The following is a 12,198-nucleotide window of genomic DNA, read 5'->3' as shown; positions in this document are numbered from 1 at the left end:
CTCCAGGCACCCAAATGTCTTGGTTATTTTGTTAATGCAGCACCAGCTCAGCTGGCTGCAATAAATTCGGGTCTCAGGATGCTGAGAAGGGATTTTTTTCCCCCACTTTGAAGGATACTGTGAGGCAAAAACTTGATGAATGGGGGATTTCCTTGAGTCTAAGCTCTAGGAATGTGTTCAATGTCATCACAGAATGGTTTGGGTTGAAGGGACCTTAAAGCTCCTCTCATTTCAATCCCCTTCCACTGGACCAAGTTCCTCAGAGCTCAATTTTATAATTCACTGGAATCCAGACCAAACCCTTTTTGTAGACCTGGTTTTACCTTTTGACCAGTCCACGCTGGTGCTGCCCAGTTCACCCTGATGGGCTGTGTGGGGTGACTGGGAAGAGCAGGGAGAACACAGGGAATGTCTCTCCCCAGCACTGCTGGGCTCAAGTAGCTCCAGCTTTCAGCTCAGTGGCAAGTTTAAATATTGTGGATTTCCTTGGGGATAAGGATTTAATTAAAGAGCTTGAAAAATGGGATTTGTTTTGAGGTTTGTTGCTTGTAATTTGGTAATTTTTCAGACACTGGAAACATGGATACTCACAAGTAACACACAAGTGACTTATGGATCCTGAATTGTTTTGGGGCCCGTTCATGAGCTTTGCTTCAGGTGTTAAAAATTATTATTACAGCCATAAATGTGGCTTAGATTAATGACTTCTGGCTAATGCTGTGTGTGCTGGGATTTTTCAGTGTGGTCTAGAGAAGCTGTAGTTCCATCTTGCACAGAATTTAAGAGCAGAATTTCCATTAGATTCTTGGGTTGTTTTGGGTTTTTTTGGATTTTTTTTCAGGGTAGAATAATGTTTTATTTTTCTGCTGATCCATCCTACCTTTGAGAGCATCAAACTGTGGAGCAGGGAACTGAAAGTGTGGGTCCTCTTTGGGCCTGTGGGGGTATTTCTGCTCCTGCATCCCATGGCTGAGTCCAAGAAGGTGGTTTGGCTGTAGAGGGGGTGGCAGGTATGGCCACACCAACTCTGTGTTGACTGGAGCCTGTGCCCAGCCCAAAGCCAGGGAGTTTGTTCCAATGAATCCTGCTTGATTTGCTCTAATATTGATGTGTGAGAAAGAAAACGTGTCAGGCCATTGCTGGGTCAAGGCAGAGTTACAGACTTAATGCCAGCTGCCTCTGTTCCAGGTTTTAACAGGTATTTAAATAATTAGGAATCAGATGATGGTTTAATCGTGGTAATGGAAGAAGTGGGGATTTAATTCCTCCTTTTGCCACGTTTGGTTCATCAGCAAATCATTCATAGAATAACAGAATGGTTTGGGTTGGAAGGGAACCTTAGAGATCAACTCATTACACCCCTTGCCATGGGCAGGGACACCTTCCACTAGACCAGGTTGCTCCAAGCCTTGTCCAACCTGGCCTTGAACACTTCCAGCTCCACATTTCCTTGGAACTGAACAAAAGCCAACCTTTTGACACTAATTCTTATCTTTCCATTCCTTCCTCCAACACTCTATTTCTCCTCTGAGCATATTCAGGTCCTGACATCCCTGCCCTGTTAAAATGGGAAGCAATGCTCCCTTTCGATCTGATTGAAGGGCTTAACAGACTGCTGGGTGCAGGCTTTTGGGGCAGCCTCTGCTCTGATTTTTGGTCTATTTTAGTTGTTTGGGGTTTGCCTCTCTGTGTCCTGGGTATACTGACCCAGCAGGGACAGAGCTGCTCGTTTCTTTGGGGGACCTGTGCACCTCGAGCAAAGAATGTTCCTGTGTGTGATGCTGCACAGTGATGTTATTCATAAAACAGCAAGTGAAAAAAGAAAAGCTTTCATAAAGCAACAGCTAATTCAGTTCTCAGATGAAGGCCAAGCCTGGTGCAAACTTGTAAGAAACACCCTGCAGAGCCTGAATTTGGTCAGTCAGGTCTGTGTCCTGGGCACGAGGCTGTCACAGCCCCTACAGGAGATTGCTGAGTTTAGATGTGGCTGAAAAATCAAGGGGAGATAAATGAACTGATTAGCTCTCAGGAATGAGAGCTGCTCCTCTGTGCAGCTCATCTTTCTAGGAAGAGCTGGGGATTTTCATGCTGCTGGAGTCCTACTCAAAGGATGCTCTTAGTGATGAAGTGCAGCACCAGTGGCCTGTGGGGCTTTAGTTGGCTCCTCACCCCCTCTTTGATTTCCAGGAGCAAGCAGAGATGAGACACTCGTGCACCTCTGTGAACAGAGGGTTGTCCTCTCCTGCTGGTCACCTGTGAGGTTTGCAGTTTGTTTGGGCAGCATTCAGATTGTTTTTCTACTTTAATATCTCATTTTGACCTAATTCATCACAGTTATGGAGGTACAGGGGACCTTCCTTGGCAGTGAAGATGGATTGCAGGTTGTGTTTGGAGGCTCCCAGCAGTGCAGGGAGGCAGCAGGTGCTTGAATCATCCTTTACAAATGAGAAGAGCTGCACCTCTCACACTGATGAAGGGTTGGGGTTGCTCAGAAGGCTCCAGGCAGGGGCTGGAGCTCCAAACCTGCTGGTGGCTCCTGGAGGAGGCCCAGCTCCCTCCCCTGAGTGCCCATAACCACTGCAGGAGCACTCCCCTGCCAAAGGAGAGGATGTTCCCATAGCTTTTGTCATAACCGCAGCTGAGCCTCCAGGCTGTGGATTCATCTGCAGATGTTTCTCTTCCTTCAAACACCTCTGGGTGGCTGATGTGCAGCATTGAGCAAGGCTCAGACCCCCTGCACCCGGCGTGGGGACCTGGCTGATGGCAGGACTCTGGAATTCCCATCCCCTCCCCCTTGCTTTTCCCCCCTCTGCTCCCTAAATAAATGTTGGAGGCAGCTTAGGAGCTGGCTGTTCTGAATTTCTTGGAGCACAGGGATGTGAAGCAGAGGTGGAGTGTTATTGTAATTTTAGTTGCTGTGTGTGTGTGCAGATACTTGTGTGTGAAATAAGGCACGGTGGAAGGCAGGGGGAAGATCCAAGTGGCCAGGACAGCTTAGACAAATGTGTCATCCATACACTGCCTAACAAGAATGAGAGATGAGGAAATATTACAGCTGTGTGCTGCTGAGGCCAAGCTCCCTCAGCTCCTTTATTATCTGCTGTGCTCACTTGGATTTGCCATATGTTTGTAATCTCTCACTGAGGACCCAGTTTCTCAGGATTATGGAAACTTTTAAAAACTGCCTAACAATGTACATGAATTTTCCATGCAAATATTAGGCTGATCTTCTTGGTAACCAAAACCTTTTGATATGGTAAAAGATGTGTTCATGCTGTTTCTTTCCATTGCTGGAGGGTTTGTGTTCGGTGCTGATGGACATGGTGCAGCCCTTCCCCCTGGATGCAGCCAGTGGGGATGGGGCAGAGGATCAGAAAAAGTGGAGGGGAAAAAATAATGGTGGGTTGAGATAAAACCAGTTCAGTAGGTAAAACAAGGAAAGCAGAGCAAGGAATTCTTGCCCACTTCTCATGGGCAGACTGTGGAGAGCAGGGCTCCATCACACATGGTGGTGTTTTGGGAAGACAAACATCATCACTTCAAGTGTCCCCCCTCTCTCCTTCTTCCCCCAGCTTTATATGCTGGACATGATGGGATGGAATATTCCTGGGGTCAGCTGTCCTGGCTGTGCCCCCCCAACTCCTTGTGCACCCCCAAGCCTGTTCATCAGTGGGGTGGGTGAGGAGCAGAAGATCCTTTGACTCCACCTAAGCCCTGCTCAGCAGCAGCAGTGGAAACATCCCTGTGTTATCAACACTGTTTTCAGCACAAATCCCAAATGTAGCCTCATATCAGCTACCACTGAAGACATTGAACTCTACCCCAACCAAAAGCAGCACAGGCCAATTTGCTTTGGGCACTGCTGGGGTTTGAGTTGGGTGGGTCATGTTTCTGACAGCATTTTGCTCCAGCTATCAAGTCAAAATTCAGAATCATTTCTTTTAAGGGTTTTAAGTCAGATCTGGTTATTCCACTTCTGGAGACTCCATCTCTCCTGACATGAGCAAGACCAGATTAGGAAGTTAATGAGACGTATCACTTGCATTACTTAATTGATATCCTGGAGACCTGAACATCTGGAGGTGAACCAGCCCTGACTGTGCTGGTGTGGGGAGCTCAGGGTGTCAAACAAGGTCTCTTCATTATCTAAGAGCCTCAGGGTATGAGCCTGATGGGATGTGGCTGAGGAAAGGGGCCTTTGGCTTCATGTCATTAGTCAAAATGCAGATTTTTTTTCCATTTCTGTGAAGCAAATGTGGGGGTTTGACCATCCAGCTGCACTCTTGTGTGCACTGGTGGTTGTACAGAAATCCCAGTGTCATGGGGGAGAACATCTAGGGAATAATTTGGTGGGAATTGGGCACTTGGCTGCCTGAGGTGGAGCTGTGCTGCATCCCTGCCCTGTGTCACCTTGCTTCACCCCGGGCAGGGTTAGACCTGCATCAGCTTGATGGTGACTTGTTGATTTAAAGCCTTTCTCTCAGATCATGAATTTCCTGTCTAAATGCTTAATCTTCAGGATGCACTTGAATGATGGAGACTGGGTGAAGACATCCAGGAAAATACAACTACTGTAACTAATAAGACAGCCCATTCTCCCTCCTGTCCTGGTGCAGACAGCTGATGAGCTGCTCCTCTCTGCATTGAATTAGTGTCTTTGACCAGCAGCACAACTTGCTGGCTTTGAAGCTGTATTAACATCATATTTGCAGATGTATTGAAAGCCTATTTCATCTGTTTTTAAGGTTGTGTTGATGGATTTGTGTGTTCCAGGCTAAGAGTGATTTGGATCTGAGCAAGTGCCAGTCCTGTTGCCTGCTAATTCTTGTTTTCTCCTTTTCTCTTCACAGCTGACCCTGCAGACCTCTTGAAGGTATTAGATTTTCATAATTTACCTGATGGTATAACAAAAACAACAGGGTTTTGCACAAGCAGAAGATCTTCAAAAGAAGCAGATGTTGCTTATAGAGTAACAAAAGATGCTCAGCTTAGTGCACCCACAAAGCAGCTGTATCCTGGTGAGTCCCCAGCTTTTTATTTATCCTATGGAAGCATCTGACCCTTTCCTCAAATTCTGCAGGCACACACCAGGCACACTGTGTGATTCCTTAATTTTCCAAGTGTGTTTGCACGCTCCCCTTGGCGGGGAGTGGTTCTGCTGTTTCAGGGGGGCTGCAAACTCCCAGCCATCAAATAGAACTGCAGTAGTTGTTCTTTTATCACTGCAGTTGCATGTGGTGATGGGTTTCACTGCAGAAGATGTGGCCAGTGCCTGCATCTGTCCCCTCCTAGGTTGGAAAGTTTCTGCTCTCTCATTATCACAGGGTGACATCCAGCTGGGGAGAGAGGCTTGGAGGATGCAGAGGAACACAGGCTGTGTTTTGTTCTGTGTTTGTGGAGTGCCAAGAACAGTGGGGTCTTATTCTGTGGCTGTGGTGTCTCTCATAACACAAATAATCACCACATAAAAATAATAGACTGTCCCACAAGAACAGATGTCCCATGAAAAGTTGTTTGAAGGACTGGGAGGTTCATTAGAGGAAGCCACGAAGATGCAGGAGTTCACAAAGCCCTTGGAGAGCACGTGGGCTACTGACCATTTTATTTCTGATTGAGGATGCACTGGAGTCTAATTTTTCAGGGAAACTGCCACAGAGTGAAATGTGTTTGTAAAAAGACTGGACCCATTATGGACCTGAATTCCTCACTGACTGAGAGCCTCAGCCTGGAGCGTGTAGCCACCATCAGAAATCTTCCTTCCCAAGCCATACAGGAGCACTGGGATATCCCTGTTTCACGTGGCAATGCTGGCAACAGGCATGGCAGGACTTTCTAAGTTTGGTGAGAAAAGTGCCTTTGCTGAGGAAGGTTTAGCAGTGAGGCAAAGGCACTGCCTGAAACTCGTCTGTGAGACAGGAGGTGATTTAAGCAAAGCAGACACACACATTCTCTTTCAATGTTTGTGAGACAATGAATGTATTGGCTAAATCAGAGCTAATGTTCTGTGCCACTATCAATGCTTTTTAATTAACAAGCTGTTTCTATCAGACCCAGCCTGTCAGTGGCCCAAATGAAGACCTTGAGGCTGGGCTGCTGATGTGCTTCCATCCTCTGCTCCTCTGTTTCCTTTGTTGCTTCATTGCATGTGTTATCACTGAGGTTATTTTCAGGCTTCATTATTGTCCTGCTGTGACAACAAGCAGGTGAATTATATTTAATCCCTGGTGAGCAGGAGCACAGCCTGTGTCTTGCACACAAACTGAGCCTGACATGAAGATAGATGAGAGCAGTGTTTGACAGGCTGGTAGCCTATCATCACATGGTCAGCCCTTAGCAAAGGACCTGCCTAAAGCCCTGTTTAAATGTCTGCAGAAAGGCAAAACAGACCCTATATTTGTCTTTATTGCTGCCCAGGGCAGGAGAGTCCTTTCTGACTAGAGATAACACCATTGTGTGCCCAACTGCACCCCTCCTCTGCCAGGCTGTGCCTTCATGTTCCATCATGTCCCTCCACGACATGTATCTGAAATGACTCAAAGGTTTGGTCCAACTGGTGTCTACAAGCTCAAAAAGTGTTTGAAGGAAGTGGTTCCAGTTTGGAATATACAACTGCAGTGGATTTGAGAGCTTTCCAGTAGCTTCTGTAGCCACTGTGAAATTTTGCCTGATCATGTTTATGTAACAGAAACCAGCAAACAGCAGTGGCCCCAAGATATAAAACAAAGGATGGAATATTCTGCCTGATTAACGTAGCAAGGAGACTGGATCACACTGGTTCTGACACAGGTTAACACAACAAGACAACAGGCAGGGACCAAATCATGGTCACAGGAGAGAACTTGGCACTGGAGGAGACTTTCTTGCTCTTGTCCCACCTCACTACTCAGGATGTCCTCAATGAGTTCTTGGTTTGCATCAACTGCCTTCCTTGGGTTAGAAGACCTGGATGGTGTTTCCTTGGTGTCATCAAGCAACTTTTGAATCATTTCATCATCTGGACAGCCATGGGGTCACTGAAGCAGCTCAGTCCCTCTCTGGAGGCTCCCAAAGTCGTGGAGTGTTCTCTGCTGCTAACTGAGGAAATAGGGAAGAGCAGAGCAAAGAACTCCTGGTGTTTTCCATCAGATCAACAGATGTTTTCTCTTTACGTCTCCATAACTAGATGTGACTTCAGCTCACACCACCAAATGAGAGAGAGAGGGGATGAAGATAACAAAGTAATTGCGGTGCAATGTACCAGGGGAAATGTGGGTTTAGTGATTTCCCGTTACCAGGCGGGTGGGTTGGAGCGTGACTTTCCCTCCCTGTTATGGAGCACCCTTGGCAAACGTGCTCTGTACAGAATATTTTGTGCTAATTAGAAGTCAGTGCTTCTCTAAGATGGTAATTTGATGGGCTTTGCATTCTACTGCCACAGCCAGCAAAGCAAGATGTGTGTGTGTGTATATATATATATATATATATATATAAACTTGTTTTTTGCAAGCTCTGAAGAGTGAGAAAAATCTGCTGAGATGCTTTTTGTCCTTTCTCCCTAAATAAGTTCTGCTTCCCAGCAAAAGCCATGCTCTTCCAGCAGAAGCAAGGAAGGCAAGGTTTTCAGTGGCAGCCAGCGAAATGTCCTTTGTGTTTTTCAATCAAATTTTCAATTGTCACTTGCATTCTTGAAAATCTCTGTTATAGCTTGAACAGTCACCTCTGAGGAAAATAAGTCATTTCACAATTGAGTCTTTTCAGATGAAGAAAAAGGCCAGAAGTTGGTAAAGCCATTGCAGAGCTGTTTTCCTCTGAAAGCTGGAAAGGTTCTGGAAATGACACCACCTCACCCTGTGTTTGTGTCAGAAATTGGATCAGCTCCTTGGTTTTGCTGATTATTTTTTGCTGTTAAGCAGCTAAAACTTTGCTGCCCTTCCCAGATCAGGAGCAGGGCTTGCCCTTTATTTTAGGCTGTGTCTGGACACACCTGGATTAGGAAGAAGGTCCCAGCTGTCCCTGTTTTGAAGACCATGATATTGTATACAAGCCTTTAATCCCTGGTCATGGTGCTCAAGAAAGGAGAAGAGACTCAGCCTGACCCTGCTGGTTTATCTGCTGGAGCATTCCACAGATGCACTTGCTCCAGGGAAGCTGATGGCACTGGGCAGCTTTTTCCATGGCTCCACCTGCAGAACTGGGGGTCTTCACCCCTTGTTTCTGCTTTGCAGGAGGTTCCACGTAGTGAGTTTGAGAGGATTTGGCCAGGGGGTGGAAGGAGGATGCCAAGCCAAACCCGTCACCAGTGCGGTGCCTTTAAGTGACGGATGTGCAACATCTCTCAGCATGAGCTCGTTTGAAGAGTGAATCGAATATGAGGACTCAATCCCAGACCCTTTGTTGGGGGTGTCCCCATTGTTTTTAAGGGGATTTGGGTCAATTTCTGTGTGCTTCATATATTTATTACGTTGTATTTATTAGTATTGCTGCCTGTGTGGATGTGTTTTCATACATCAGTCACCAGCCTGGGTCATTTCTAGCTATGACAGTGAAGGCATTGTTATTTTGCCAGGACAGCAGAGCAGTAACAGAGTAATGTCAGCTATAATTCATCCATTATGATTATTTGGGTTGAGAAACTCGCATCACCATGGAGACATTTTAATAATAATGAAAAAAAATTAAAAGCAGCTCTTTAATGAGTTGGCAGCTTGGCCAAGTTGAAAGGTACTGTATTGTGGATTCATAATGAAATTTTGGACATGAACTATTTTACATAAAAGGCCCAAATCTGTAGCCTGTAATTGGAACCAGGAAGGCGTATGGTCTTGATTCAGAGCTACAGGAGGATTTGTGTACAGCAGGAGGGAGATAAAGCTCAGTGCATCCTATGGGAGGCACAAAAATCAGATGCTGCATTTGCCAAATATCTGGGTCTGTGTCCTGGGGGGAAATCAGGCTATAATCCTGGCATTTAATTACTGACTGCGAGCCCTCTCTGCAGAATGCTGCTTTCTGCTGCTTTCCAAATATTATTTAACCAAGGTGAGGGATATTAACTGTGTTTGTCTCTGTAGGTATCCTCAGTTCTCCCCCTCGGTGTCCCCTCAGTGCTGATTTTGATGCAGCCCAGATTTCTCCTGCCTCCTCCCCTGCCCTGTGCTAGGCAGATAAATGCATTTAAGACACTGGCTGTCCATAAAAGTTAAAGCAACTCCCAGGCAGAAGAGGAGAGGTTGAGCTCGTTTGAACTCTCTAACTTTGCTGTGGTTGGAAGAATTCCCCACTGCCATGTTCATCATCCCCTCCCTGGTTCAAAATCCCTTATGCAGCCCTTGGATAACATCTAAGAAAAGCCTAAAGGAGAGAAGGAAATATGTTTGAAGATTACAGGCACTGAGCTTGATGTTTTCTGTGGTTTACGTGGCTACACATGTGCAGTTTAAAAGTGACCCATTGTGTTCCTTTCCCTGTGGGCTGGTCCCACTGGTGGGGCTGCCCCATTTTACTCTGCCCTGCTGTGGTTTAAGATTTCTGAAGGGGATATCCAGGGGTACAACGTAATCCTTGTTTTGGAAAGGTGGATCTTGAAGGAAAGATTCCCTGCAAGCCCCACGCTGCCTAAATGCAGCATCTGAGGAGTTTATGGTGCCCTGGAGGTGCCACCTTTGTTATTTGATCAAGAAATCTCCTTTATTAATGCTTCTAGTGTTGTTTTTAAGATGTCCTATTTGGGATGTGCATCCAGGCTCATTTTTTTTCAGTTTGAATGGCAGAGAAACCCTAACAGAGGAGTTTGGGTTTCTACAGCAGGGTGATGCCCAGATTGACTTGAAACTTTAAATGTGTGTGTCTGACCTTGCATGGATTGACCCTTCCCCTGTGTGGAGCATTGCCTCTGTATTGACAGGACTTTAATGGCTTTAACCCTCCAAACCTGGCAAAAATAAAGACAGAAATCACCTGTGTGATCAGGCAGGGTTGCTTTCCTGAGTGGAAAAATAAAAAGCTAGGAAATCAGATATTACACAGACAAGTTCAAATTAGCACCTCCTACTGATTGCCACATTTATTTCTGTTTTTAGAATGATTTTTTTTTTTTTTTAATGTGTCTGCACCAACCCTGAAAGCCAAAGCCACAGAATCCTCTGTTCTCATCTAGAATGGACAAACCCTGATGCAACTCCCTCCTCCCTCGAATAAACCCCTTCAATACTGTGTGTGCCTACCAGGCACAGGATGCTTAATTCCCTCTGTCCCTCTGACACCTAAAGCTCCTTTTTGGGACCTTAAGATATATGAAACAAAGTTTTGCCTTGTCTCCTAAAAAGCTCTAGAGCACATTAAGGAAGGGTTAGGAGCACAGTAAGGAGGAGTTAGGTGTCCCCTGGGGACACTGTTCTACACTGGCTTTGCTGGTCCAATCTACTTTATGATTCAGCCATTCCCAACCCTGTATCTCAATAAGCTTTGGGTGAAAGCCAGATTTCACCTGGCCCCATATACATTTTTAAGGTTGCTGGCGTGCACACACGTGGAGAGAGAAACCAGAGGTCTCCCCATGGGTTATTAGACAGCAGGACTCTTTCTGTAGGGATTAATTTTCAAGGAAACCTGACTAATCTCTTTGCTTTTCCACTCCAGCTTCCCCATTCCCCGAGGACTTCTCCATTCTAACCACTGTAAAAGCGAAGAAAGGAGGTCAGTCCTTCTTGATCTCAATTTACAATGAGCAAGGGATCCAGCAAATTGGTGTGGAGTTGGGTAGATCTCCTGTATTCCTGTATGAAGACCATACAGGAAAGCCAGGCCCAGAAGACTATCCTCTCTTTAGAGGCATTAACCTTGCAGATGGCAAGTAAGTGAAATTTTGTGCACAAAGGAAAAACAGTTCATTGTTTATATCAATACCAGCATGTTGAACGTTGTGTAAAATAGGAGTCATGCCTATATAAATGTGTATACACACCTCTGACTGCTGCCAAGTGTCTCAGTCTGTAATTTTGGCCTTCGGTGAATAAATATTATATATATATAAGAAGTGTGAATGACTAGTTAGTGCAAAATTGTCTGACACTGATGGGGACAGGAATATGGACTTCAGCTGCAAAGGGCCTTAAGAAATCAGTTTGTCTTGCAAAGTCCCCACTGAGACTTTTGCAGGACACAAGGAGGGTGGAAAAGGGGGATAACCAGGGAGTCACTGTGTGGTTTTTATCTCTGCCTCTTGTTGAAGCCAGAACTGGCATTCTCTTACCTGTCTTGGAGGGATGAAAAGTGAATGGCATCCCCTCAATCAGCCTTTGTATTTCACATGAAATCTTTAGCTGCCCCAAGGAGAATTTCCAGGAAGGTTTGCAGGACATCAGTTTGTGAAACATCACTGTTACACAATCATTAGTTTGCTCTGGGAAAAGCCCAAGGCTGTGTTTAACACATTTGTGGGCTGTGTTCTTGTAGGTGGCACAGAGTAGCTCTCAGTGTGCAGAAGAAAAATGTCACCTTGATTTTGGACTGTAAAAAGAAGATAACCAAGTTCCTGGACAGAAGTGACCATCCCATCATTGACGTCAACGGCATCATCGTGTTTGGAACGAGGATATTGGATGAGGAAGTCTTTGAGGTAAGTCATGGCAAGGAGCAGCTCTGGGGTTGTTCCACGGAGAGGATGAGCGTGGGTTCTGGATGTTGAGATATTTACAGCTCAGTTTTGCCACTTGTACTGGGTTTTTACGCAGCAGAACGGTGTTGTATGTAATTTTTGGTTTAAGTTTTTATTTTGACTTAAGTAAATGTTTCTTGTAGTAACGATTAAATTGTGAGCCAGGTGACCTGTTGGAGTGAGCTCCTCTGGTTTCATGCCTTTGCTGGAATTCTGGATCATCTCTGCCCTGGAATTCTGTAGATCTGTAGCTCTTGGCACATATAACATGGGAAGGGCTCACAAGGTTTTCATTTGTCCCTGTTAAGATTTAGATAAAGCTGCAGGGGCAGCAAACGAAGGCTGAGGAAAGCAGCTCCCTTGCAAGTCACAGTTCGCTGAGGCTGCAGGAATTTGCTTTTTTCCATGCATTGGCCATGGATTCTTGGTTTCTTGCACCATGACAAAAGGGGACCCTCCTTGACAGCTTGTTTGGCAGCCCTGTCACCTCCCACACGGCGACTTGCTTTCAAAAGCAAAGCAAAACCCTGATGGGTGGAAAGTTCCCATGAGCTCCTCTGATT

General features: G+C 45.7%; 1 protein-coding gene across 1 annotated transcript in view; it reads left to right on the top strand.

Moving 5' to 3' along the window:
• Positions 1-12,198, top strand: part of COL5A1 (collagen type V alpha 1 chain) — a 146,606-nt gene that overhangs the window by 28,099 nt on the left and 106,309 nt on the right. Inside the window, exons 2-4 of the mRNA XM_051807628.1 lie at positions 4,851-5,018; positions 10,618-10,831; positions 11,434-11,596. Of these exons, the coding sequence (XP_051663588.1) occupies positions 4,851-5,018; positions 10,618-10,831; positions 11,434-11,596 (545 nt within the window). The remainder of the gene's footprint in view (positions 1-4,850; positions 5,019-10,617; positions 10,832-11,433; positions 11,597-12,198) is intronic.

Source organism: Manacus candei, unplaced genomic scaffold, assembly GCF_025592945.1.
Source record: "Manacus candei isolate 608988 ecotype Guabito, Panama unplaced genomic scaffold, ASM2559294v1 h1tg000071l, whole genome shotgun sequence".
Classification (NCBI taxonomy): domain Eukaryota; kingdom Metazoa; phylum Chordata; class Aves; order Passeriformes; family Pipridae; genus Manacus; species Manacus candei.
This window is presented reverse-complemented; position numbering and strand designations above follow the sequence as displayed.